The sequence below is a fragment of the Patiria miniata genome, unplaced genomic scaffold (genome assembly GCF_015706575.1).
Source record: "Patiria miniata isolate m_02_andy unplaced genomic scaffold, ASM1570657v1 HiC_scaffold_8, whole genome shotgun sequence".
Lineage (NCBI taxonomy): Eukaryota > Metazoa > Echinodermata > Asteroidea > Valvatida > Asterinidae > Patiria > Patiria miniata.
Window position 1 is genome coordinate 13,209,230 of NW_024037075.1, and position 27,085 is coordinate 13,236,314.

The following is a 27,085-nucleotide window of genomic DNA, read 5'->3' on the forward strand; positions in this document are numbered from 1 at the left end:
TTCTGGCGCTATGGTGGCATAGAATGTCCAAAATTTCCATTATGTGAGTTTTCCCAAAGTTTTTCCCCAAAAAATTATACACTCAAAATAAGTTGCCAATAAAACTCACCATTATAATCAGCTGGGCTACATTTCTTTAAAAGGAATATTCGTTGCCTTCTTTTTGCCATGCAAATTGACCGTGAATTATACTGATAAAGAGCAAATCAATCAATTGTGAATTAAAAAAAACCACAATTGTGGCTCCCTATTTATCACCTGGAAGGGAACATCGACATTGCTGGCTTCACTTCCATAGATCTCCCTTATACCTAAAAACTTACATTTTTAAGGGAAAAAACAATCTTAATCAAAGAAATCACTGCTTGCGAAAAGACTACTACATCATTTGAATACGGAGCATCAATAGACCTATTGAAACAAAAATTAGAGTAAGAAAGAATAATTTGTCATGCCATATTTAAGTTTTATAAAGGGACAAGGCTGATGGCCTCGATTATGGCCTCGATTGGGATACCTGGGCACAATGAGACAAGGCTAAGCAGAAGGCACAAATATATACGTGATATACGTGGCTTCTCGTCTACGCACTGGAAACACCACACTCCCGCAGACCCAGTTGAGCCGACCACACCTTGTCAACCACCAAGAGAGAGAATGTTTCGTCTTTTCCTTCTTACTCTGGCGTTGTGCCATGCTGTCTTTGCATTTCCACAGGAAGCCAATAACGAGGTGGGCTTTTAACAATTTTGTAGCACTGTTATAGTCACAGAGCAAGCATTTATAAATATGCATTTTCCTACTTGTGTTTGACATTATAGACTTGCAAAACTCTAAGGGAGTGAATCGTGTGCAATTGAACTGGGTGGTAGAACGCAAGCCAGATAATATGCAAAATAGATTCAATCCCTTCTCGAGCCGATTTCTTCTGTTTTAACCAATAATAATCATGCCCAACTGTTTACTGAAAGGTCCTGATACTAGTTATACATAGTTGTGGAATGACTTCGGCCTTAATATTCTGCCTTGGTATTTTGCCTTGACATCAGACTAAAAAAATTGAGATTTTCTGTATGTGTTGACTAGTCACGAAATAGGCCTGGAAAGTGAAAATATAGTAAGGATCAGGAAGGATTCCAATCTTTGGCCGTCACTAATTTTTCCTTTCAGTGGCCTATCAGCCATCAGAGAGTGATAAATGTCCTTAAAGTCAAATCTAGCAGGGAAAATATTGAAGTATTTACTGAGAAAACACAGACATTTTCAGACCAGTCTCATACGGTTTGTGAATAAGGTTAAAAGTTATGGCCAGATATAGGAATCTTTCCTATAATAATATTAAGCTGAAAAAAAGAGAACTCGAGTACTTTCACCACGTTTTCGTTTCGAGCCGCAAACATTTACATGCTTTGCAAAATTCTTGTAGCGTTTCAGGTCTTATTTATGGAGTGATACAGATATATGAAGTATCAAAGTTTTACATTGGTTTTTCTCTATCAAGGATGAACTTTCACGAGACATGAACTGTTAAAGCGTGCCTTGGAAAGGAAGTACTTGGATCAGGCAGGTATGTGTTGTGTGGTCAAACCTATAGAGTAAGGAGCAAGATTAAAGATGTAGTTTAACCTTTTTTTGTGTGTCATTGGAGGAAAATGAAACGTTCTACCTCTTTTAACCCGCTGTAATAAGAAAGACTTTGAAATCAAGTTATCAAATAAAAAGGGATGGTACGGTAATTAAGTAAGGCAAAATAGGTTTTGATTTTTAAAATAAAATAAATAATAATAATTAAATCGGGCTTAGAAACTTTTAAATTCCTGGCTTTGACCTTCAAAATAAAGCCTTGTTTTGAATTGATAAGAGTTCAGGCGCTTCCATTGCTAAATTCCCGCCTTTTCTCAGCTATCAGCCACAACCCCATGGCTCAATTCTTGCGGCGAGTGAACTCGCATCACTACACTGTATACTATCAATGGGGACGTCTCTATAGTCCGATTTCCCATTGTTTTATACGTCCCACTGGCCCGACGTCCCATTGGTCTATACGTCCCATTGGTCCGACGTCCCATTAGTCGTACGGCTCATTCAGGGTTAGGGTTATAACAACTTCGTCCCCAGTGCTTACTTTATTTCCAACATCGTTTCCAATAGTAAACCCTGGATAGGAAACTTTCTTCCTGTATCCTGATTCGATATCGCACTTTTTGGCTAGAAATGGATTTATATCGTGTACTTGGTGTTGTTATTCGCAACGTGCAGTACGTGTTTTCGTGGTCATTCGTCCATGCCTTCTCGAAAATATTCATTTACTTTCCAATTTGTTCATATTAATATGAAATGTGATACTGCATGTTGTCTTGATAAGATCGTAACAGTTTAATTGAAAAAAATCGTGTTTTCGTAGCTCACGCAATGCTCGCGCTGCGACAATTTGACTCTGTTTTTACCCCAGACGCCACATACAAAAAAATGCGAATGTAACGCACAGACAGGCACCAGACTAGTCTTAATTTGGATACGTGTTCAAAAATTTTGCACATGCAAATGATCCAATACCAGGGTGAGAGAGCAGGTAGTGGTGGGCGCGTGCTGCTCGACACCCTGGGGACGAGGTTGGGGTTAAGGATAAGGGTCAGTCAACCTGAACCATGTTTCATCTGACCAATGGGACAGTGGCGCACTCAAGGGGGGGGGGGGGGGGCTGGGGGGGGGCTTGAGCCTTTTGTCGAGTAGTATAATAGGGGTGTAATAGGGACGCCAGAATAAAAATTCTGCGGCCAAAAAAATTGGGCAACATTTTTTTTTTTAATTAAACTTATGAAATGTTTGGAAAAAAATTGGGGCTCCCCAAAGCCAAATCCTGGGTGCGCCACTACAATGGGACGTCGGACTTGGAGATTAACCACTATCAATTACATCGAAGGCTGTTTCCGGTACTTCATTGCCAGATTTCAGACATGACTGTATAGGCCTACTATACGGCATCGGTAAAATTATTAGACAAACCTTTACGCAATGCAATACGCCAATTTGTTGGACAGGCGTGCATAAGTATAATGGAACGGACTAACATCAACCAATCTTTGAACAATTTAAAAATTTTATTCCGATTTCAATGGGTTTTTTTCCATGTTCGAACAGCTCCTGCGGTTACATTGGTAGATATCGTCAACCTTCAAACAGAACAGAGTTCCACCCTCGTATTCAATGACGTCACTTACGGTTCTGGTAACGCAGTGGACAAGAATTTCAACTCGGATCTGATCCAGGGACGAAGCTGCGCGCACACAGGTAAATCAGTCGTTTATCTATAGATAGCTGATACTCACGGGCTGGGTTAGTGAAGTGATATTTTCCTCGCATTTCACTATGTTCAAAGGTACATGCAGTGGCGGCGCCAGACTCTTGTGGATGGGGGGGGGGGGGCAATTGGGGGGCAAAGAAATATTTTGGGGGGGGGGGGGGCTGTCAAAAAAAAATCTTATGCCTCATGTGTACGCCCATTGTCAATGGTCCGGAAATAAGCCACTAGAGCAGCTTAGATGTGTAGTCGTTTTTATGAATGAGAAATGCATCTAACCGCAGAATGGTCTGTATACCAAATGTACAAAGACGTTGGCTGCACAGTATATGGGATCCGTGCGCCAACGAAAGAGGGCGCCCTTTTACCTAGCAACGACGTCCCATGGGCGGGACATTTAGCTGGATAACGCGCGCCGTTCCTTGTGTGTGACGCACGTACACCATGTACCAGGGGGTGATGCACACGCAGTGGTACGGCCGCACGTCACGGCAAAATTGCAGTCGGGCAAGACAGCGTCGGTCGGTCACCCCCACTGTTCCTTCTTTGCCAGTGAGGGGGTACTTGTGAACAGAGCGGATACGGCTGTATGAATACATGTGTGGCGTGTTTTGTCTGCCAAAGTACCAATAATTATTATGCTTTCATCGGCCAACAAATTAATGTGTCCACATTTTATGAATCTTAACAGCGAAGAAAATAAATCTATTTGTTGATAATTTTTTGGGAAAAAACTGGGGGGGGGGGGGGGGGGGGGGGCGGGGCGGGGCAGGGCAATGTGCGTACAGCCCTTCCCATACGTTAACACGCATACCCCCCCCCCCCCCTCCCCGTAGCGCCGCCACTGCATCAATGGAACATCTCAGCCTGGGACTTGCATGCTTTGTAACACTCCCCGTCTGAATCAGATGTATATCAAGTTTTATTTACTTTCGTTTATTGTAGCACCTCAGAACAACCCGTGGTGGAGAGTGTATCTTCGTGAGCCTCACTGTATTGTGCAGGTCGGCATTGTGAACCGTGGAGACGGCGACTGTGAGTTACAAAACTCGTGTTCAAATTTACACTAGGAAGATCGGTTTGCTCTGATTTTTTGTGTCTTTAAAATTGGCCCAGTTTGGTTTAAATATTTTATAAAGCCTCTCTTTTTATATACCCTCATTTCCAGAATAAAACTTTTAAGTCATTCTATTCGAGTGACATTTACTCCCATGACTGACTAGGGACCAGACGAAATTCATTCAGTCGGATAGATCGACCTTTTCACCAGAGTCTCTATAACAAGAGCGAGTGCACAATAAGCTCTGGCCGTCTTGCATACAAGTCAAAAATGCAACGCACAAAAGTGCGACGTCGATGGCACATAAATAATGAAACACAATACTTTAGATTTCTGCCTCGATTCATAGCACTCTGTGATAAATACCAGTGACTTTAACATTACTGCACATTTCTTGCCTCCATGTACAAACTTTTCAAAAACGTCTTTCCTACAATACAATTAAGTATTTAATTTATTTTGTTTGCTTTTTTTGAAAATGAAAATTTGGTAGCCACATTTTGTGGGAAACTTGGGGGCTTATTTTGGTCATTTTGGTAAGTTTTTTTTCGTTTGTTTTAGTCCAAAATCAGTCTGGTCCCTTGTTTCACTCTTTAGAATCTTAGAAGGATAATCGATTTCTTCCTTTTCTTATTTTGCTATCGCATTCTTTTTTTTTACAATAATGAACTAGGAGCTAGAGTATCCAAAGATGATGCAGGGATGAGTGCAACTTTCGAAAATACGAACTTTGCTCAAAGCAATGTTCTTTGTAAATTCAGTTTCGTCTTGAGATAATCTGGCTATATACGAGTGGTAGATGAAACACCGGCATAGTCGGTCATTATAAACAGAAACATTAATTTTACCTCATCTTATGTCTAACATTAAATCATTTCTTTCACACAGATGACCGTTTGGCCGGAGCTGTGGTGCGTGTAGGCGGACCAGCGTGCGGCTCACCAGTTACCGCGCAGTCGGCCAACATTCCCGGCGGGATGAACCTCGTCATTTGCGATAAGCCAATTGCGGGAGATCAGATCGTTATTCACATTCCAAGAGACGGGGCCATTTTGCAGATTTGCGAAGTCCAGGTCTGGGCCGTTCCCATGAAATTTTGCATGTAGAGCATGGAGGTAAGAATAACTCGCATATCTGTGCCTTCAAAAGATTAAGGCTAAAGAGGTCACAGCATATTGCATGAAATTGTTGCATTTGTTCTTCGTCGTTTACTTTTAAAACAAAACAAAATCGGTTCCCTAGACCATTAGGCCAAAAACGTCTCCGGTTTCTGGTACGGAGCTTGCCCAGAAAGTGGTGCGGTGACGCGGCTTTTTTTTTTTACCTGTTTTTTTTTTTTTGCTTCAAATGTCGGCTGATGACTGCAAATGGTGCCCGACTAAACTTAGTGCAAATATAATATGGGAGTCCAGAGAGGCCACATAAAGATATATTCTCGATCATAACCCCATCTAAAAACACGTTAAAATTGTGCAGCAGCAGGATTCCAGTCAAACCAGTGAGTTTGGCGGTTTTGAGGCATCATCTTTCATTGAAAAAAAAAACGTTTTCATTTTGCCGACGCACATGGCTACGGCGACGCGCGAGCATACCAGAAACCGGAGACTTTTTTTTTGGCCTTATCATGTTGCGGCCATATTGATTATTTCCCATTCCAATCAACGTAACCAAAGCGAGGCTGGAAGGAAAAATAGTCTGGTTCCTTTTTGCACAAACACATCATTCAGTACTGATAATGGATACAGGGAACATGACTGAAATGGTGGCAGCATGCATGATACAGGTCTATTGCTGGTGTTAGAGGGGCCAGCCTATAGTGCTCTTTCTTTCTACCGGGCTTGAGTCGCTGACTGTCCTTGTGACTTAGAATGCTCCAGTCTTTAATACCCAAGTTGCCCCAAAAGTTTGAAATATTCATGTACTGCTCTGAACGCATGAATCGGCTAAACTCCGCCGCATTGATTGTGTAGTCAGTGAAAACACTACCCCCTTCCAGTGAATAGCCGTTCTTTATCGATTCAATAGAATATAATATTGTACGTGCGTATAACTAGGGTTTTGTTTGCCCGTTGCAAAATAGAATTTTCGTCTGGTCAATCCATTTTCACCGTCCCGATTTTGCTTTTGAAATCTCCATCCCCTTGCAATCTTCCACTCTGCCCCCCCCCCCCCCCCCCCCGTGACCTGGGAAAAGCTTTGCTAATTAAGCTTGCCTGCTTGTATTTTGACATTATTTTGGCTACCCAGAGTTGGGAATTAAGCAAAATAATAAGGTTCATAACTTATATTTTCTTTCATATATATTTCATTGTGACGGTCTAAAGCCCATACACAAAAGAATTAAAAACTGGCCTATTTTATGGACAAGAAGTTAAATGCATACATAATTATGTCCTACAACGCATACGGTCTGTTCTTATACTCAAACTACCACCTCAAGATATGGAGTCAACTACTGAGGTCCTCGCAAGCGGAAATTGCAAGTGGTATTTACGCGACTTACGATTGATTGATTTACGATTCAACCTGCCCAAAAAGATACGCGTGCGTTTAAGTTATGACTATTAACTATTGACTATTTATGTAGACTAGCTAACAGCACTGGGCACCCTATGAGCAATGTGCATTTCACATCAAAATGTTGAGATGTACTATGTGAGTCTGGTGAAATAACTATTGAAATGGCAATCATACTCACCCCAGTTGGTATAGTATAAGGCCAAAAAAAGTCTCCGGTTTCTGGTATGCGCGCGCGTCGCCGTAGCCATGCGCGTCGGCAAAAGGAAAAAGGTTTTTTTTCAATGAAAGATGATGTCTCAAAACTGCAACATTCACTGGTTTGACTGGAATCCTGCTGCTGCACAATTTCAACGTGTTTTTAGATGGGGTTATGATCGAGAATAAGCTTTATGTGGCTTCTCTGGACTCCCATGTAATTACACTAAGTCTAGTCGGGCACCATTTGCAGTCATCAGCCGACATTTGAGGCAAAAAAATCAGGTGAATAAAAAAAAATTAAAAAACGCGTCGCCGCACCATTTTTTGGGCAAGCTCCATACCAGTAACCGGAGACTTATTTTTTGGGGGCCTAATCATGGGGAGAATAGGCCTACGCACTTATACTACTAAAAATATGCTGTTACATAAGTCTTTTCGCGGAGTTTCTCATGTGTCTTTTTTATAGCAGAGTTTTCAAAGAATTTGTTACATTGCTAGAGTATACAAATATTGAATGCTTCGAGTGGTGTAGTAAAACTAGCCTCCCGAGCTAGGTGGCCGAGGGAAAATAGAATGCTCCATGGATCACCGAGGGAGGCTAGTTTTACTTCACCAAGAGATAAATCATTATATATTGTTTTACAACACTTCAACCACAGATTCTGCTTGGTTTTAATATTTTAAATTATCTAAATCTGAACACAGTTGAAATAAACTTCAATTTCAATACAAAATTGGTTGAAAATGTATTTCTCTCTTCCAAACTACCCCTTCGTTAAATGTTTGAACCCAACTCTGTGGCGCGCTTCTCTTTGGAACAAAGCGCACAACGCGCACACAAGCATGCATTTGCACACACATGCCGCGCCGTGGAAATAGTACTTTTGTTGCTAATGGTGTAGTGCTTTGGTTGCTACGGGCTTAGTACTTTTGGCCGTGCACAGAAAGATAGCCAAAATAGAAAGTATCATGTGACTCGCTCTCGGCCAATCAAGACACAGAATCTGCGGGTGAGGTGTTATAATAACGTTTAACGTAACGTAAAACTAGCCTCCCTTGGTGGTCCATGGACCATTCTATTTTCCCTCGGCTACGCCTCGGGAAAATAGAATGTCCATGGATCAGCTAGTTTTACTATACTACTCGAAGCATTCAATATTTGTATACTATCAACGCTATCGTTCCAAAGCCTATAACGCTATATATTTGTTGTGATTTCTTGTGACAAGGGTCGTGCAACCGGGAAGGACCGACAAGGCCACGGGATCGACAAGACCACGGACAACGGACAACGGACTTTCGTTTCCACTGCCACAATAGCTAGTCGTATAGTCCTTTTGATTGTCACTTTTATCGTTCAATTAAATGAATAACCATTCCTCGATTCTGAATTCACAAACAATTATAAAAATCACTAGTTTCTCCAAAAGCAAACTCAGACCACATGCATGGTCATGCCAGTCTTTATATTGGTTTGGAAAAAAACACATGCATCATAAGGAGATATTCCGACTGACTAGTGTCTAAACAATTGAGAAAGATTAGTTCCTCAAACCCGTCATGAAGTTTTCATTGGGGAGTACATGTACAGTACTAAAATACCAACACGGCGACTAACATGCCACGAATTTAAAGTGGACTAGTCATTCTCAGTGGTCTTCATCATAAAAACAATGATAATATTAGATACATACAACAAAAGTCAGTGATTAAAATTACCAGTATCGAAAATAGCGTGACTTTTACTACCCAATACGTTTTAGAGCTCACAGCGTTTTGGCACACTCGTCTAACAAACCTCTTTACGTAATGAGGGAAAAGTTGCATACTTTAAATAAACGCAATAATTGTATTGAAAACGAAATACACTCGTTCACAATCAGGGATCTTGAGTTCTTTCTTCGTTCTTTTGTGCAGTAGCCTTAGAAGCACGGTAGTTCAATTCTGTGCTAGTTCGTTAATAAAATAGCGTGGCAGCTAATTCAATAAAGCAAATGGACTTGTTTCAGTGTGCCTTATTGACGTGTTTTCATTACAGAGGAAATTCGATAAAGGGTTAATCTTTCCATTTCTTTGCGATATTCAGAGAGTAGCCCTTTCCTGCAATTCTTCACGGTTGTGACCAAACGGGTCTTGATTTTTGCAGAGTTGTAACGAGTCACTGATTTTTGTGACTCGAGTCGAGTCGAGTCATTTTAAAGAAGTGACTCGAGTCGAGTCGAGTCATTAGGTCAACAAGGTCGAGTCGAGTCGAGTCGAGTCGAGTCACAGAGTGTGGTCGAGTCGAGTCGAGTCGAGTCAAGTATTTAGCTCGAGTCAATTCGAGTCACAAATATTTGAACACTAAATTACAATAAAAAGCAACAAACACAAGAGAGAAAGAATACAAGGCACCAGTCTATTACGGAAATCCAAAGACATAAAGTATGCTGTATGGTACCCAACCAACAGTTTCCATTGCTAGCTCACGTCACAGATAAGAAGATGTGAAACTTCGGTCTTATACATGTAACTGTAGTTAGTCGGAAAAGGGGGGTATCGTGCACCCTCGGAAATCAATTTCTAATCAACGTTTCTAGGTAAGAAAAAATGCGTAGAAAACGATTTGCTATGTTAAAAAATTCAAAAAATGTCCCACGTATTGTTTTTATGCAAATTAGTGCCGCCATTACCGAAAAATCTATTTTTAATTATATCTCAGCCAATATTGCAGATAACTGAACAAACTAGGTGTCTAAACCCATGTTTTCAAGGTCATAGATCACAATAAAACTAGTCTGGAAGTGACCACATGTGTCTGTGGCATAGGAATATGCAAATTAGTGCCGCTAATACCGGAAAGTCATGTTTTTGGCATATCTCGGCAAATATAGCACATAACTACACCAGTAAGGTGTCTAAATCCATGTTTTGAGGGTCAAGTATCATTAGAAGACTATTCATGAAGTAACTATGTGTGTCTTTGGCATGAAAATATGTAAATAATAAAGTGTCGGTTTATCCGCTCTTTGATTTTTAGCCAATATCTCGGCCAATATTGCACTTAACTACACAAGTAAGGTGTCTAAACCCATGTTTTGAGGGTCAGGTATCATTAGAAGACCATTCACGAAGTAACTATGTGTGTCTTTGGCATGAAAATATGTAAATTCTAAATTGCCGGTTTATCAAAAAAATGATTTTCCGCCAAATTATATTCAATTTCAGCCATATTACAGTTTATTTTGAATATGATGGCTTAAAATAAACTTTGATCATTATTGCTTATCAAAAACCTTCTGTCAACATTAGCTGCAATATTGGCCGAGATATTGGCTAAAAATCAAATTTCTGATAAATCGACACTTTAGATTTACATATTTACCTGCCAGAGACACACATAGTACTTCGTGAATGGTTTTCTAATGATACCTGACCATCAAAACATGGGTTTAGACACCTTACTTGTGTAGTTAAGTGCAATATTGGCCGAGATATTGGCTAAAAATCAAATAGCGATAAACCGACACTTTATTATTTACATATTTTCATGCCAAAGACACACATAGGTACTTCGTGAATGGTCTTCTAATGATACTTGACCCTCAAAACATGGTTTAGACACCTTAATGGTGTAGTTATGTGCTATATTGGCGAGATATGCCAAAAACATGACTTTCCGGTATTTGCGGCACTAATTTGCATATTCCTATGCCACAGACACATGTGGTCACTTCCAGACTAGTTTTATTGTGATCTCCGACCTTGAAAACATGGGTTTAGACACCTAGTTCGTTCAGTTATCTGCAATATTGGCTGAGATATAATTAAAATAGATTTTCGGTAATGGCGGCACTAATTTGCATAAAAACAATACGTGGGACATTTTTTGAATTTTTTAACATAGCAAATCGTTTCTACGCATTTTTTCTAACCTAGAAACGTTGATTAGAAATTGATTTCCGAGGGTGCACGATACCCCCTTTTCCGACTGAACTACTGGTTTGGCTTCGGGTCTAGATTTTGTTGTTCGCTAATCGCTGACAATGTTAAAACCTAATTGCATTATACAAAACTGTTTCTGATTATTTAAAGGTGGGCCCGTCCGTATCCATTTTTTTTTGTGTGAAATCGGGACATGAATTTAGCCAGCGTTCCACCAAGAACTTCAAAATCGCCCGAAACCAATGATGAAACCACGGAATGAGAAATGCGTTTTAAGTCTGGTTCCGGGTTTAGCATTACATGCTATAGAACCACAAGGTGGGAGTCCGCGACACGGTGTATGTTTGTTGTTTCATTATGGAGGAAGGAAACAGACTGCCGCTGTATATAAACGTACATTATTCGCGAACATTAACGTGACGTGAACAAAAACTGGCAACGCGAACGGCGCAGCGTAAGTCATTGCAAATATTTTTCGCAATTAAGTTTTGCTTTATTTTGGGACTCGAGTCTTATTAGCCTTCCTCGAGTCGAGTCGAGTCATTCTGATGAGGGACTCAAGTCGAGTCGAGTCATTTGCTCACAGTGACTCGAGTCGAGTCGAGTCATTTACCCGTCGGGACTCGAGTCGAGTCGAGTCGCCAAAAAATGTGACTCGAGTCGGACTCGAGTCGAGTCATCGACTCGAGTCATTACAACTCTGGATTTTTGTACACTCACCAAATTTGAAGTAGAGTTACATAAAGAACTGTGGCCTCACTCCTTTTGTTTCTGTAAATACGTTTAAGATGTTGGAACATCTCCTACAGTGGCTGTGAGACTGACTGGCTTGTTACATGTGATTCTTCCCGGTATCACTCAGTGAATAATTATTGGTCAATTTTATCTGGGTGGAAATTCGTTTTTCACTTCTGAAAATAATGGAAGCGTCGTTCCCCTATACTTGGTTATACCATAGGTCTAGAACCCATGTACTTGGTTAAAATAGATCCTACTGTAACTATGGAAAATACGATTAATAGCAAATTTCAGTATCGAATAAAAATAGTTTGCACTCAAGACACCGAACTGTGTTTAAAAAAAGAAATTCAAGTTTTTAAAATCTTAAATGATATTGATTTTCATTTTAAACCATCTGATCCCTATAGTATCAGTCTTTGGAAATTAGAGAGCACATTGTGAAAATCTGCATACTTACAAGTGTCATAGACAGAGGGCGCAATTTACTCGCCAACTGGTATTATATACTACACGATGGAAATTACTCACATCAACGCTAGGAATCGGTGAAAATTATAGAATTTGTAAGAATTAAGCACGGTGACCATTAAACAGAATGAAAGTGGGAAACAACGCCTTCGAACCAAGGCTACGGAGGTCGTGCAGTCACTTAACTATATTGAATAGCTTGTGCATTGGTCAAGCCTAGGAGGCGCATTGCGCATACGTTACACCGCCCAACACATTGTCCATTAGATCAAGTGACGTCATACTACGTGACGTGTACTATAGTTTCTCCTTTCCAATATAGCCAACAAGCCGTGATTTCTAGGTTAAGGCCCTGTCACACTGTCTGCAATCTTATATGCGCTCTCACTGCGTCCTTGAAAAATAGCTGGGGCGCAAAAACAACTACTAGATCGCAGCGACAACTACATAGGTCGCCAGGTGGGCGCCAGTGGGTCCTACGCCAGTGGGCGCAAGTGACGTCACATGAGCGTATTTTGGTCGAATAGGACGTATCAACAGCGAGCAGAGCGTAGTGTGAGCACAGTGACAGCGTAGCGGCAGCGACTAGATCGAGTAATTGAGCTTGACAGGGGCGCATAGAGAGCGAGTTGAGCGCATCGTAAGCGCGGGAAGAGCACAGTATGAGCGTAGCTTAAGCTTCTTTGAGACAGAAAGTTGTCATTTTCTTGCGACCTCGCTGCGATTGATAAATTTATGAAATATTTTTGCTCGCCGAAAGGTCTCCTATGAGATCGCAAATAATGTGACAGGCCCTTTACTAGTACACGTTAAAGCAATTTCAATACCTGTTCCACCTGAAAAAGGTGATCAAACGCTTGAACGAAATAATGCGGTTTTTTTTCAAGTTTTATACAAGAGAACACATAACACGTTTTAGTTACTGTGGTTTAAGCATGGTGATATGAACAGAAGGAGTGGGAGCTTCAGTACTTCAAAGTGTTATTATCGCCGCGCTCGAAAGCAACAATGAAATGCACCTGACGGCCGGCATCTTATTCAGTCGCCCACTACGCTAATCTCGATATAATAGAAATCCGGCTCACTAGTGCTGGAAGAAAGATTTTGTATTGCTTCTTGGATAGCACCATGGTAATACGCATGCGCAGTTCTCATACATCGCCAAAAATGAATAATTTTGAAAGTGTTTGTTCGGAATTGGCTAATACTGGCTATATCAATGTGGTCAACATCTGAAACAATCATTTCACAAAATGCTCTATGCCTTCAGTATGAAAACTTATGACATTTTCCAAAATCTCACATTTAATGTATTTTTCAAAAAAGAGCAACGACGTGACATGACTTATTATGCAGCATACAGGGAGGTTGTTGGTTACCAACTAAAAAGGCGGTGACGATCATCGCGTTCAAAGGCCGCTTGCATTCACGCTTTGAATGGGCGAGGCCTGCGGTCACAAAGCTTTGGACATTTCCGAGGGATTGGAATGTTAATGTCAAAATCTAAATCGCCCAAGAGTTCTGACTCCTTCCCTTCATATCTCCCTGGTTTAAGCATGAGTCAATCATCTTCTATGCTTGCAGAAAAGCAGATTATAGAGCGTTCGAGACTGAAAGCAGTCTACTTGTCTGTTATAATGCGTACAGGCAAGAAACCGCAAGCACAAACGAAATTTGTCTTGGTAAAGACCCGTGGAATTTTCAAGCGCAAATTAAGTAGATTAAAGCGCGTAATCCTTCGTTCTAGTCTAAGCCAATCCCACATTGTTGAGAACAATTAAAGAAGTGGGCAGCCTAGTGCTATATATAAATCCCCCGACATTGGGTCCCTTCCATCATTCCATTAACGCTTCCTGTCAACACGTACTGGAAACACCACACCCCAGACCAAGTTGAGCTGACCACACCTTGTCGACCACCAACAGCAAGAATGCTTCGTCTTTTCCTTCTTACTCTGGCGCTGTGCCATGCTGTCTTTGCATTTCCACAGGAAGCCAATAACGAGGTGGGCTTTTAACTATTTGTAGCACTGTTCATTAAATAGTCACCGAGCAAGCATTTATAAACATGTATTTTCTGACTAGTGTTTGACATTATAGACTTGCAAAACTCTAAGGGAGTGAATCGTGTGCAATTGAACTGGGTCGGTAGAACGCAAGGCAGATAATATGCAAAATGGGTTCGAATCTTTTCTCGAGCCGATTTCTTCTTTTAACCAATAATAATCATGCCCGACTGTTTATTGAAAGGTCCTTATAAATAGTTGTGAAATGACTTCGGCCTTAATATTCTGCCTTGGTATTTTGCCTTGACATCAGACTAAAAATTGTTATTTCAGTAAGTGTTGACTAGTCATGAAATAGGCATGGAAAGTGAAAATATAATAAGGAAAGATTCCCATATCTGGCCGTCACTAATTTTTCCCTTCAGTGGCCTATCGGCCATCAGAAAGTGATAATATGTCCTTAAAAGTCAAATTTAGCAGGGAATATATTGAAGTATTTACTGACAAAACAAGGACATTTTCAGATCAGTCTCATACGGTTTGTGCACAGGGTTAAAAGTTATGGCCCGATATGGGAATCTTTCCTGTAATAATATTAAGCTGAAAAAACCCCAAAGAACTCGAGTACTTTCACCACGCTTTCGTTTCGAGCTGAAAACATTGACATGATTGTCTTGCAAAAGTCTTGTATCGTTTCAGGTCGTAATTATGGAACGATACAAGTATCGTGGTTTTACATTGTTTTTTTTTCTCTATCAAGGATGAACTTTCACGAGACATGGAACTGTTAATGCGTGCCTTGGAAAGGAAGGTCTTGGATGAGGCAGGTATGTGTTGTGTGGTCAAACCTATAGAGTAAGGAGCAAGATCCAAGATGTAGTTTAACCTTCATTTTGTGTCATTGGAGAAGAATGAAATGTTCTACCTCTTTCAACCCGCTGTAATAAGAAAGACTTTGAAATCAAGTTATCAAATAAAAAGGGATGGTACGGTAATTAAGTAAGGCAAAATAGGTTTTGATTTTTAAAATAAAATAAATAATAAATAAATCGGGCTTAGAAACTTTCAAATTCCTGCTTTGACCTTCAAAATTAAACCTTGTTTTGATAAGAGTTCAGGCGCTTCCATTGCTAAATTCCTGCCTTTTCTCGGCTATCAGCCACAACCCCAGGCTCAATTCTTGCGGCGAGTGAACTCGCATCACTACACTGATAATATCAATGGGGAAGTCTCTATAGTCCGATTCCCCATTGTTTTATACGTCCCACTGGCCCGACGTCCCATTGGTCTATATACGTCCCATTGGTCCGACGTCCCATTAGTCGTACGGCTCATTCAGGGTTAGGGTTATAACAACATCGTCCCCAGTGCTTACTTTATTTCCAACATCGTTTCCAATAGTAAACCCTGGATAGGAAACTTTCTTCCTGTATCCTGATTCGATATTGCAATTGGCTAGAAATGGATTTATATCGTGTACTTGGTGTTGTTATTCACAACGTGCAGTACGTGTTTTCGGGATCATTCGTCCATGCCTTCTCGAAAATATTCATTTACTTTCCAATTTGTTCATATTAATATGAAATGTGATACTGCATGTTGTCTCGATAAGATCGTAACAGTATAATTGAAAAAAAAAATCGTGTTTTCGTAACTCACCGTGCTCGCGCTGCGACAAATTGACTCTGTTTTTACCCCAGACACCGCATACAAAAAATACAAATGTAACGCACAGGCAGGCACCAGACTATTCCTAATTTGGATACGTGTTCAAAAATCTTGCACATGCAAATGATCCAATACCAGGGTGAGTAGAGCAGGTAGTGGTGGGCGCGTACTGCTCGACACCCTGGGGACGAGGTTGGGGTTAAGGATAAGGGTCAGTCAACCTGAACCATGTTTCATCTGACCAATGGGACAGTGGCACACCCAAGGGGGGGGGGGGCTCGGGGGGGGGGGGGGGGCTTGAGCCTTTTGTCGAGTAGTATATTAAATAGGGGTGTAACAGGGACGCCAGAATAAAAATTCTGCGGCCAAAAAAATTGGGCAACATTTTTTTTTTAAATTAAACTTATGAAATGTTTGAATTTTTTATGGGGGCTCCCCTCCCCCCCCCCCCCCCAAGCCAAATCCTGGGTGCGCCACTACAATGGGACGTCGGACTTGGAGATTAAACACTATCAATTACATCGAAGGCTGTTTCCGGTACTTCATTGCCAGATTTCAGACATGTATACTATACGGCATCGGTAAAATTATTAGACAAACCTTTACGCAATGCAATACGCCAATTTGTTGGACAGGCGTGCATAAGTATAATGGAACGGACTAACATCAACCAATCATTGAACAATTTAAAATTTTTATTCCGATTTCAATGTTTTTTTCCATGTTCGAACAGCTCCTGCAGTTACATTGGTAGATATCGTCAACCTTCAAACAGAACAGAGTTCCACCCTCGTATTCAATGACGTCACTTTCGGCTCTGGTAACGCAGTGGACAAGAATTTCAACTCGGATCTGATCCAGGGACAAAGCTGCACACACACAGGTAAATCAGTCGTTTATCTATAGATAGCTGATACTCACGGGCCTGGTTAATGAAGTGATGTTTTCCTCGCATTTCACTATGTTTAAAGGTACATCAATGCAGTGGCGGCGCCAGACTCTTGTGGGTGGGGGCAATGGGAGGGGGGGGGGGCAAAGAAAATTGGGGGGGGGCAGTCAAAATAAAAAGTTATGCCTGTGTACGCGCGCGCGTGCCCATTGTCAATGGTACGGAAATAGGCCACTAGAGCAACTTAGACGTGTAGTCGTTTTTATGAATGAGAAATGCATCGAACCGCAGAATGGTCTATATACCAAATGTACAAAGACGTTGGCTGCACAGTATATGAGCTCCGTGCGCCAACAAAGAGGGCGCCCTTTTACCTAGCAACGACGTCCCATGGGCGGGACATTTAGCTGGTTGACGCGCACCGCTCCTTGTGTGTGACGCACGTACACCAGGGGATGATGCACACGCAGTGGTACGGCCGCACGTCACGGCAAAATTGCAGTCAGGCAAGATGGCGTCGGTCGGTCACCCCCACTGTTCCTTCTTTGCCAGTGAGGGGGTACTTGTGAACGGAGCGGATACGGCTGTATGAATACATGTGTGGCGTGTTTTGTCTGCCAAAGTACCAATAATTCTTATGCTTTCATCGGCCCACAAATTAATGTGTCCACATTTTATGAATCTTAACAGCGAAGAAAATAAACAATCTATTTGTTGATAAAGGTTTGGGAGAAAACTGGGGGGGGGGGGGGGGGGGGGCGGGGCAGGGCAATGTGCGTACAGCCCTTCCCATACGTTAACACGCATACCCCCCCCCCTCCCTTCCCCGTAGCGCCGCCACTGCATCAATGGAACATCTCAGCCTGGGACTTGCATGCTTTGTAACACTCCCCGTCTGAATCAGATGTATATCTAGTTTTATTTACTTTCGTTTATTGTAGCACCTCAGAACAACCCGTGGTGGAGAGTGTATCTTCGTGAGCCTCACTGTATTGTGCAGGTCGGCATTGTGAACCGTCGAGACGGCGACTGTGAGTTACAAAACTCGTGTTCAAATTTACACTAGGAAGATCGGTTTACTCTGATTTTTTGTGTCTTTAAAATTGGCCCAGTTTGGTTTAAATATTTTATAAAGCCTCTCTTTTTATATACTCTCATTTCCAGAATAAAACTTTTAAGTCATTCTATTCGAGTGACATTTACTCCCATGACTGACTAGGGACCAGACGAAATTCATTTAGTCGGATAGATCGACCTTTTCTCCAGAGTCTCTAGTATAACAAGAGCGAGTGCACAATAAGCTCTGGCCGTCTTGCATACAAGTCAAAAATGTAACGCACAAAAGTGCGACGATGGCACATAAAATAATGAAACACAATACTTTAGATTTCTACCTCGATTCATAGCACTCTGTGATAAATACCAGTGACTTTAACATTACTGCACATTTCTTGCCTCATTGTCAAACTTTTCAAAAACATCTTTCCTACAATACAATTAAGTATTTAATTCATTTTGTTTGCTTTTTTTGAAAATTAAAATTTGGTAGCCACATTTTGTGGGAAACTTGGGGGCTTATTTTGGTCATTTTGGTAAGTTTTTTTTTCGTTTGTTTTAGTCCAAAATCAGTCTGGTCCCTTGTTTCACACTTTAGAATCTTAGAAGGATAATCGATTTCTTTCTTTTCTTATTTTGCTATCGCATTCATTTGTTTTACAATAGTGAACTAGGAGCTAGAGAATCCAAATATATGCAGGGATGAGTGCAACTTTCGAAAATACGAACTTTGCTAAAAAAGCAATGTTCTTTGTAAATTCAGTTTCGTCTCGAGATCATCTGGCTATACGAGTGGTAGATGAAACACCGGCATGGTCGGTCATTATAAACAGAAACATTAATTTTACCTCATCTTATGTCTGACATTAAAATAATAATTTCTTTCATACAGATGACCGTTTGACCGGAGCTGTGGTGCGTGTAGGGGGGATAGGCGGACCAGCGTGCGGCTCACCAGTTACCGCCCAGTCGGCCAACATTCCTGGCGGGATGAACCTCGTCATTTGCGATAGGCCAATTGTGGGAGATCAGATCGTTATTCACATTCCAAGAGACGGGGCCGTTTTGCAGATTTGCGAAGTCCAGGTCTGGGCCGTTCCCATGAAATTTTGCATGTAGAGCATGGAGGTAAGAATAACTCGCATATCTGTGCCTTTAATGCTAAAGAGGTCACAGCATATTGCATGAAATTGTTGCATTTGTTCTTCGTTCTTGGTTTACTTTTAAAAGAAAAAAAATCGGTTCCCTAGACCATTATCATGTTGCGGCAATATTGATTTTTTTCCCATTCAAATCAACGTAACCAAAGCGAGGCGGGAAGGAAAAATAGTGTGGTTCCTTTTTGCACAAAAACATCATTCAGTACTGATAATGGATACAGGGAACATGACTGAAATGGTGGCAGCATGCATGATACAGGTCTATTGCTGGTGTTAGAGGGGCCAACCTATAGTGCTCTTTCTTTCTACCGGACTTGAGTCTCTGACTCAGAATGCTCCAGTCTTTAATGCCAAAGTTGCCCAGTAAGTTTGAAATATTCATGTACTGCTCTGAAGCATGAATGGGATAAACTCCGCCGCATTGATTGTTTAGTCAGCGAAAATACTTCCAGTGTATAGCCGTTCTTAATCGATTCAATAGAATATAATATTGTACGTGCGTATAACTAGGGTTTTGTTTGCCCGTCGCGTCTGGTCACTCCATTTTCACCGTTTTCCATTTTGGTAAAAGCTTTGCTAAGCTTGCCTGCTTGTATTTTTACATTATTTTGGCTACCCAGAGTTGGGAATTAAACAAAATATTCAAGTTCATAACCTAAATTTTCTTTCATATATTTCATTGTGACGGTCTAAAGCTCATACACACAAGAATTAAAAACGGGTCTATTTTATGGACAAGAAGTTAAATGCATACATATGTTTTTATTTTTCAGGCGTGAACTGCAGAATTTGTCGAGAATTTGGAATGGTCTTCAAGCCGAGGGATTAACAACTTTGGACGACTGATATAAAGACTAACATAAACTAGTTTGCTATCATCGAATGATACGAAAATCGTTTGCATATTCATCACAAGGGTTTTTCGACTTGTCTTCAGCTCCACTTGAGAAACTTTCGTTTGAGTTGGCGTAGGGTTGATTGAAGTTTGCATGTATTTTCATCATTCATAACCGTTTTTGTCTTCTTTTGACAATTTAGTGAAGTCGCTTAGCAACTTTTATATTCTGTAAGGAATTCAAAGTAAATGAATAATTCAGGGCATATAAACATATATTTTGGAAAATATTGTCTTTGATATTAAACTATAGTTTAAACTTTTGTAGTTACTTTGTTACATGCCGAGCATAAGAACCAAGCATAAAAAGTCTATACGAGTGGAGTGTAACAATAAACGGAAGAAACTCCAGCCATCATGATAAATGTTTGAATTCCTATCTTCAAAGATTATTTAACAAGCAATGAGCAGGAAGTGGGACCACGCTTTTAGTAAAAAAAATAATTACATTGAAAGAGTTCGAAGAGAACTTGTCTGGAAGAGGACTTTTAATTTTCTCGCGTATGGTTCCAACCCCCCCCCCCCCCCCCGCACACATTTCAAAAATAATTAACAGAGGCAAGGTGTCCGTTGAAGAAACAAAACCTGTCTATCTTTCAGCACGGATGATGGGCAAATTGCCCTTTTCACGTCTAACCCCCCCCCCCCCAAAAAAAAAATTTTTTTAATGACCTTGCAACGCTGCTGTCACTCGACCAGATCCCACTGGAAATAAGGCAATCTGGGAAAAATCACGAAACCATGATTATCGGGTTTAACATGAAGTGACCATTTTCACATTTTAAATTTATTTTTGGCGAAAACCCTGTTTTTCGCGATTGGCTGTATATTTTAACGTCCCGTGGAAAGCGTATAGCGATACATGTTATCTGACAATGACCACGAATTCGGTTTTGAACAGCGCCCCCATTGAAAGATAGTGACCAGTCCCCCGTCTACGATCCCCCACATAAAGCTCGCCGAACACAGAGCTATCCGTGCTGAGAACAAAATCAAACGGGATAGATATTTGCCTCACGGCCTCGCGAGGCAAAAAACTCGTGTTGAGCAAACGGCCTCGAATGACTTTTTGCTTAGCACGACGTAGCTCTCGTGTGCGGCACGCATAATGCATGCTAGGTGGGGCTGTACCTTCTCTCATGGATAACCAAGCTAAGGACATTTCGCACCAAGACTATACTCTCTCTCTCTCTCCTCTGTCATGTTTAAACGATCCTGAAAATAGAATGTCGTATTCCTATTTCATGATGGCTTTGACGAATAGCGCGACTACTTCCTACTTTCCTCTCCTCCCCGGCTAATGTTCGGATTTACTCCTGTAATTCGAGACTAAGGTTTAAGCATGTATATTTGATTTGTCTGTGGGCGCGCGCGCGATTAAGCGCGATAAAATTCTTAGATGTAGGCCCAGGTTTTGAGAAACTGATATGGGGCGTCACTTCCCTCGTACTGCCTTTTAATTCTGAATGGATTTCATTCTGAACGGATCGTACATCATTCTCGCCGCGTCTGAGTGCGACGCGAGCCTGGTGCCACCACAGAAAATGGCCGTCGCATGCGAATTTAACTAGAAAGCACTCGGAGAACGCAAATCTCCGCCAAAGCTAAACAATTTCCCGCCATATTGTGCCAAATGTAGGACCCTCGATGGGGCGCAAGGGCGGATCCAGAACACAATTTTTGGGGGAGGGGGCAAAAAATATTTTCCCAAAAAAGTGGGTCCAAATATTTGCAGCGTGGGGTTCGGGACCCGCTTAAGGGCTCCGAAGAATGTTGAATTCTACACGCTCGGTGGTATATGGTACGGTGGTGCGATCTGAGGCAACTTCTGACAACTTTAACCATTTCTGTTTGAGCAAAAGACCATCATTTATTAAACATCCTTTTCGAGCTATTCTGAGCTATAGAATAAATTGTAGGCTACAAATTCTATTCGGGGACGAAAAAAAGGGGGGGGGGACAAACTATATGATATCTCCCACTTTAACAAAGCTAATCCGATTACGTACTTAAACGCTGTAACAGAGCAGTGAAATTCGTGAACCCCCAAAAACATGGCCTTTTGAACGTTGTGTTTCTCAGAAAATATGCTCAGTGATTGAAATGTTATATTATAACGGAAGCATAAATTCTAAACTTCATGTTGGTGAAAAAAAAATCGCCGTCATCGATGCCGAAATGTCAATACTAGTCAGCGGTAAAGCTGACCTTCAAGTCTGGAAGAAATCGTTCGAAAACTTCCCCAAATCCATGCATTTATCTCAATTTCTAGGAATCTATACTCAAGTTGTTATTTCACGAGTAGTTGAACACTTATTGTTGCAAACGCTAGTGTTACACCTTGAACTATCTCCAAGAAAAATTTCGACGAGGAATTTTTTTTGACCAAACTCCACGTGCATGGTTTTCAGCAAAGATTCTGTAGCGCCGTAGGCGCTATGGTTGACCGATTTCAGCCCGGCAACACATTGACGAAGTGCATATAGTATATTCATTAGCGTCACTCGGCGTGACTTGACGCGGGTCTCGGTATCGACTAATGAAAGCCGGCAAAAATGGTGATATTTATTAATTATCGTGAAGGAGGCTTTTATGCACATTTTTACTGCACACCATAATGGATAGGAACTTGATCAATATTTGTGAGGCTTGAAAAGATTGACAGATATTGCAAACACCAGTGTTACAACTTTTAAAAATGCACGTAGACAGGCCTATTTTTCCAATTTCAACAAAAAGTACTGAACATGTCAAAACGATTTTAGGCACATACTTGGATCATTATAAGGGAAATAAACCCTGAAAGTTGCATGAAGATACGGTCTTTCAAACGGGAAAAATAATTTTCAAAGATTTCGCACGCCAACGTGAACATGTCTGTGTGCATGTAGTTTCATTCAAAATAAAGTGTTACGTAACCTTTGTAATCGCCCTTCGCAACTACACGGCTGGAAGTGCGTGCGTACTATCTAAGCGCGACGCGAGCCTGGTGCCACTGCAGAAAATGGCCGTCGCATGCGAATTTAACTAGAAAGCACTCAGAGTGCAACCTCGTCCCAAGGGTGTCGAGCAGTACGCGCCCACCACTACCTGCTCTCTCACCCTGGTATTGGATCATTTGCATGTGCAAGATTTTTGCACACGTATGCAAATGAGGAACAGTCTGGTGCCTGGATATGCGTTACACATTAGCGTTTGTTTTTGTATGCGGTGTCTGGGGTAAAAACATAGTCAATTCGTAGCAGCGCGAGCACGGCGTGAGTTACGAAAACACGATTTTTTAAATCAAACTGTTACGATCTTATCGAGACAACATGCAGTATCATATTTCATATTAATATGAGCAAATTGGAAAGGAAATTAGTATTTTCGAGAAGGCGTGGACGAATGATCGCGAAAACACGTACTGCACGTTGTGAATAATAGCACCAAGTACACGATAAAAATCCATTTCTAGCCAATTGCGGTATCCAATCAGGATACAGGAAGAAAGTTTCCTATCCAGGGTTTACTATTGGAAACACGGTTGGAAATAAAGTAAGCACTGGGGACGAGGTTGCTCAGAGTGCGCAAACCTCCGCCAAGCTTAGCTTCCCCGCCAGCGTATTTTTTTTCAGCATACATCGTGTTTTAACCAATCACATCACGCACCCTAACATGAATATTTATCACGCTGTGTGGATGGAAGACACTTAGGTTCTGTTTCCCTTCAATTAAACTTATCCCAACCAACACGAATATTTGATGCAAATGGACATAGGTTCGAACCACAGATCTTGCGCGCGATCCATACAGTGCGAGTCAAAAACAAACTATACGCTTTTAAACTTGGCCATAGTTTTATTCTGTAGCAAAATAGTAGATAAGATATTTTCATATATACTTTAAGAGTAACGCTTCCTGCTTCTTTTTGGTGACATTTTCAGCAGATTAGTTTTATGCTTAACTGCACAGGAGGCAATTAAATGGGTCGGTGAAATCTGACTTGCGCCAACTGGTCAGGGCTGGATAAGAAAGAGACAATTTTAAAGAACACAACCATTGTCTAACAAAGAGACAAAACAGGATTTCATTAGCTTTTAAACTTCGTGTTTATTTAAAATATTTAAATTTAATTAAAAAGGCAATTCAATTCCCCGGTGTCTTAGTCCTCAACATGGCCACCATCTCGTTCAATGCACAGCTGGGCTCGGCGCATCATTCCTGCAACAGCACGGCAAATCACCTCCCTGTCTTGTCTGAGAATGTCAATTTCATGAGTTATCCTTTCCTGGAGGTCATCCAGATTTGCCTGCTGAAACTCTTGCAAGCAAGATCTACAAACCTAAACTGATTATGCATTCCACGACCAGAACCAAGAAGTACATTTGCACTGCTACAATTCGATCTGTTATATAGTCGGCACTCTCATGCATGTTTTTATTTGCATGTACTTTTCAATGGAAAAAGTTAACATTTAGGTCTACCTATGTTGGAAAATTGACATTTTGTGACGAAGGTATTCCACATTTTCATAAACCTGCTTTTCAAAATAACTGCAAGACACCTGAACAACAGAAACTGTCAAAGAAATGCTTTGCGACGATAGGAGCCAAAATGTACGGGGGGGGGGTCGAGGCCCCGCCCCTTTCTGGCTTTACCCGCCGGTCTTAAGGTAATTAGTCTGACCTAAAAGCCCTCTTAAGTAATAATTTCATGTTCCACAGGTGCCAATTAAGGCATTAATAAAAACTGCTTTCATTTCTCCTCTACATTGCGTTGCAACAGTATCAGCAAAAAGGTAAAAGAGAGGGCCACGCCCTCCTCCGCGCTTTTCGGGCCGCTCATAAGTTAATTAGTCTGATCTAAAATCGCTCTTAAGTTATTTCCATAAATTACAAGATCCAAGCTATCAAATAATAATGCTTTTGTTCCTGTTCTCAAAATATTGATTAAATGCAAAATTGGCCACATATATGGCGCCAATGGGCCTTTGTCTGATTTGGCGAAACTTAACTTGAAGACTGGCCATTCTGCATCTGTGATCAGGGTCGGTGATACTATGCTTAAGACAATCAGGGGAGTTGTTCCCAAACTTTTGATTAAACCCTATCCAGCTCTCTCAGTCTCAGTCTAGTGCGTGAGTTCAAGCGAACCATTGCGCGCGCTGCAGACAAAAGTTTCAAAATCATTTACGTTTTTTTCTCTTTTTAAAATTTGCTGAAATTCTCTTGAACTATTTTTGGAAAATGAAATGATACTTGATCAGAAAATATGCTTGATTTGGTTGGTTCTGGCTGAAAAAAAATAGATTTTCTCACATGATTTTTTTTCGCGTGAAGCAGTTTTGATCGATTCAGAACCGATTGAACCGTACCGATATGGGCGATCCGGAACTGGGAAAAGTGACATATCGGTACTTTTGACGTCATAAAATCAAACTAAAAAGAGCATACATTTTGAAAATTATTTCGTGGTCTCTCCATTATGTCCATCACTCAAGGTGAAATTTTTAATCAATGTCACTGGAGTAGTTGAGCTGAAACTGAAAGCAGCCTAAACGATGTTTGCTATCCGGAACTAGGAAAACGACCGTCATTGACTTTATGCCGATGTTTAAAAACAAACTGTCTCACCTCGTGGTTGAGCTGTTGAATCGCCATATCGGACAGAGAAAAGACACTGTGACATGAAAGACGATTCAAGTTTTGATGAAAAAATTGTCAGTTTTCCTAAAATTTGACACCGCACCAAAAGTTCAGCACATTCACATCCATTTGTAAATGTTGCACCGTACGTATGCCTACAGCTGAATTCTATCATTAATTGGTACAGGGGTTGGCAGCCTGCCGCACTATCTTACATTAATTTCCATTGGTTATTGCAGCTGACTGACTTGTTGGGTAAGTTCGATGACCCACGGCTGGTACCCGCCCGCATGCGCTTTGCCAATACAAGGTGGCGCGTTATTTCCGGTTCCCCGCGTACGCGTGTAAATGTATACATTGTAGCTAAAACAGAGACCAGCATCTTGCTCCATGATTCCATGGACCAAACTGCTGGCTGGATGAAACAACTTCCTTGTATTTTGGGTGTTGTTATGATGATAGGACCACAGTTTCTTGCTCATTTTGAATGAATGGTAGGTACAATGTATTAATATTAGTATTGTGATTGGAAAGAATGTTGCAACCTGATGACACTTTTTTCTTCATACATGATTCTCAATTAAAGATCAGTCAATGCATTGCAAAAAAAGTTGAAAAGACATGAATCTTGCCGGACTACAATAGGCCCTAATTAAGAAAGATAGTGGATATTTTGCCGGAGGTAATGACGGCAAACTAACGAATACTAAAGGTTTGCCGGCGGCAATCCATATCAACAGAGGGCGCTGTACTCTTTAAAATAGGGCTGAATTATAAGATGTATTAAATTCCCATCAAAACTTGTGTAGCACGTTTGGTGTAGTGGTTAAGCAAAGGCTCTAGAAAGCGGGATGACTCGCGATTCCCACCACACCACATTTTTAATTTTTTTTTTTTCATCCCCAAATAAATAAGAATATTCTTTTATTATTTTAACATGTCTCAAACACTTTTTTGCAGAGTATTACATTTTCTTTTTCAGATTTGTGGCTCTGGAGGATTTTTTTTAAAAGGGAAATAAAGTCCGAAATTATAAAATGGTCTGAATCCCATCTTGTGAATACGAGGTAATTACGATAATTTTGGCATGGAGCCAGACTAAAACTTGTCACCGGAAAATGTTTTAAGTACAAAAAAACGGTAACTGCGCATGTTCAGTGCATATCCAGCAAACTAACGTTTACTAAAGGTTTGCCGTCTCCGGCGAAATATACACTGCCATTAAGAAACACTTCCAATTTGTTAGGAAATGAATAGAAAATGTTCTTCACTCTCCATAGACTTTGTACACAACCGCTGAAGTGATGTCTGGTTATACATTCTTTTCATCTACTTAAATAAAAAAGAACACTTTGATTAAAAACTAGTCCCATAAAGATGATAAATGTGACTGAAATACTGAAATACCTCCGTATATCAGCCACTCAGCCACGTACGGCCTGTGAGCGGAGTGTCCCGTTGCTAGGGGGAGCCGAAAATTAATTAAAGATCGAAATTATTTTGTCAGCAGAAACTCAACCCAGCTAGCTATAGTATGACTGCTAAATAGCACAAAATCAGAAAATCGTTAAAT

At 40.9% G+C, this 27,085-nt stretch overlaps 2 protein-coding genes and 1 long non-coding RNA gene across 3 annotated transcripts in view; all 3 read left to right on the top strand.

The window, feature by feature from the left end:
• The first annotated feature begins 594 nt into the window (after positions 1 to 594).
• LOC119719827 lies at positions 595 to 9,074 on the top strand. The gene is made up of 6 exons (XR_005270004.1): positions 595 to 732; positions 1,502 to 1,567; positions 3,142 to 3,291; positions 4,247 to 4,336; positions 5,250 to 5,476; positions 8,309 to 9,074. It is a non-coding gene; the product is annotated as an uncharacterized LOC119719827 (long non-coding RNA).
• A 4,935-nt stretch (positions 9,075 to 14,009) lies between these two features.
• Positions 14,010 to 20,250, top strand: LOC119719654 (fucolectin-like). Its single transcript, XM_038189154.1, has 6 exons — positions 14,010 to 14,217; positions 14,978 to 15,044; positions 16,619 to 16,768; positions 17,716 to 17,805; positions 18,723 to 18,958; positions 19,764 to 20,250. Exons 1-5 carry the CDS (start codon positions 14,143 to 14,145, stop codon positions 18,947 to 18,949), a joined length of 609 nt encoding a protein of 202 aa, XP_038045082.1. The 5' UTR covers positions 14,010 to 14,142; the 3' UTR covers positions 18,950 to 18,958; positions 19,764 to 20,250.
• A 5,526-nt stretch (positions 20,251 to 25,776) lies between these two features.
• Positions 25,777 to 27,085, top strand: part of LOC119719434 (piwi-like protein 1) — a 42,905-nt gene continuing 41,596 nt past the window's right edge. Inside the window, exon 1 of the mRNA XM_038188891.1 lies at positions 25,777 to 26,006. The gene's annotated coding sequence lies outside the window, so the exon portion shown is untranslated. The remainder of the gene's footprint in view (positions 26,007 to 27,085) is intronic.

Coding starts and splice junctions, on each gene's coding strand:
- LOC119719654 (XM_038189154.1), top strand. CDS start 14,143: ATGCTTCGTCTTTTCCTTCTTACTCTGGCGCTGTGCCATGCTGTCTTT. Junction 14,218..14,977: donor CACAGGAAGCCAATAACGAG/GTGGGCTTTTAA, acceptor TTCTCTATCAAG/GATGAACTTTCACGAGACAT. Junction 15,045..16,618: donor GAAGGTCTTGGATGAGGCAG/GTATGTGTTGTG, acceptor ATGTTCGAACAG/CTCCTGCAGTTACATTGGTA.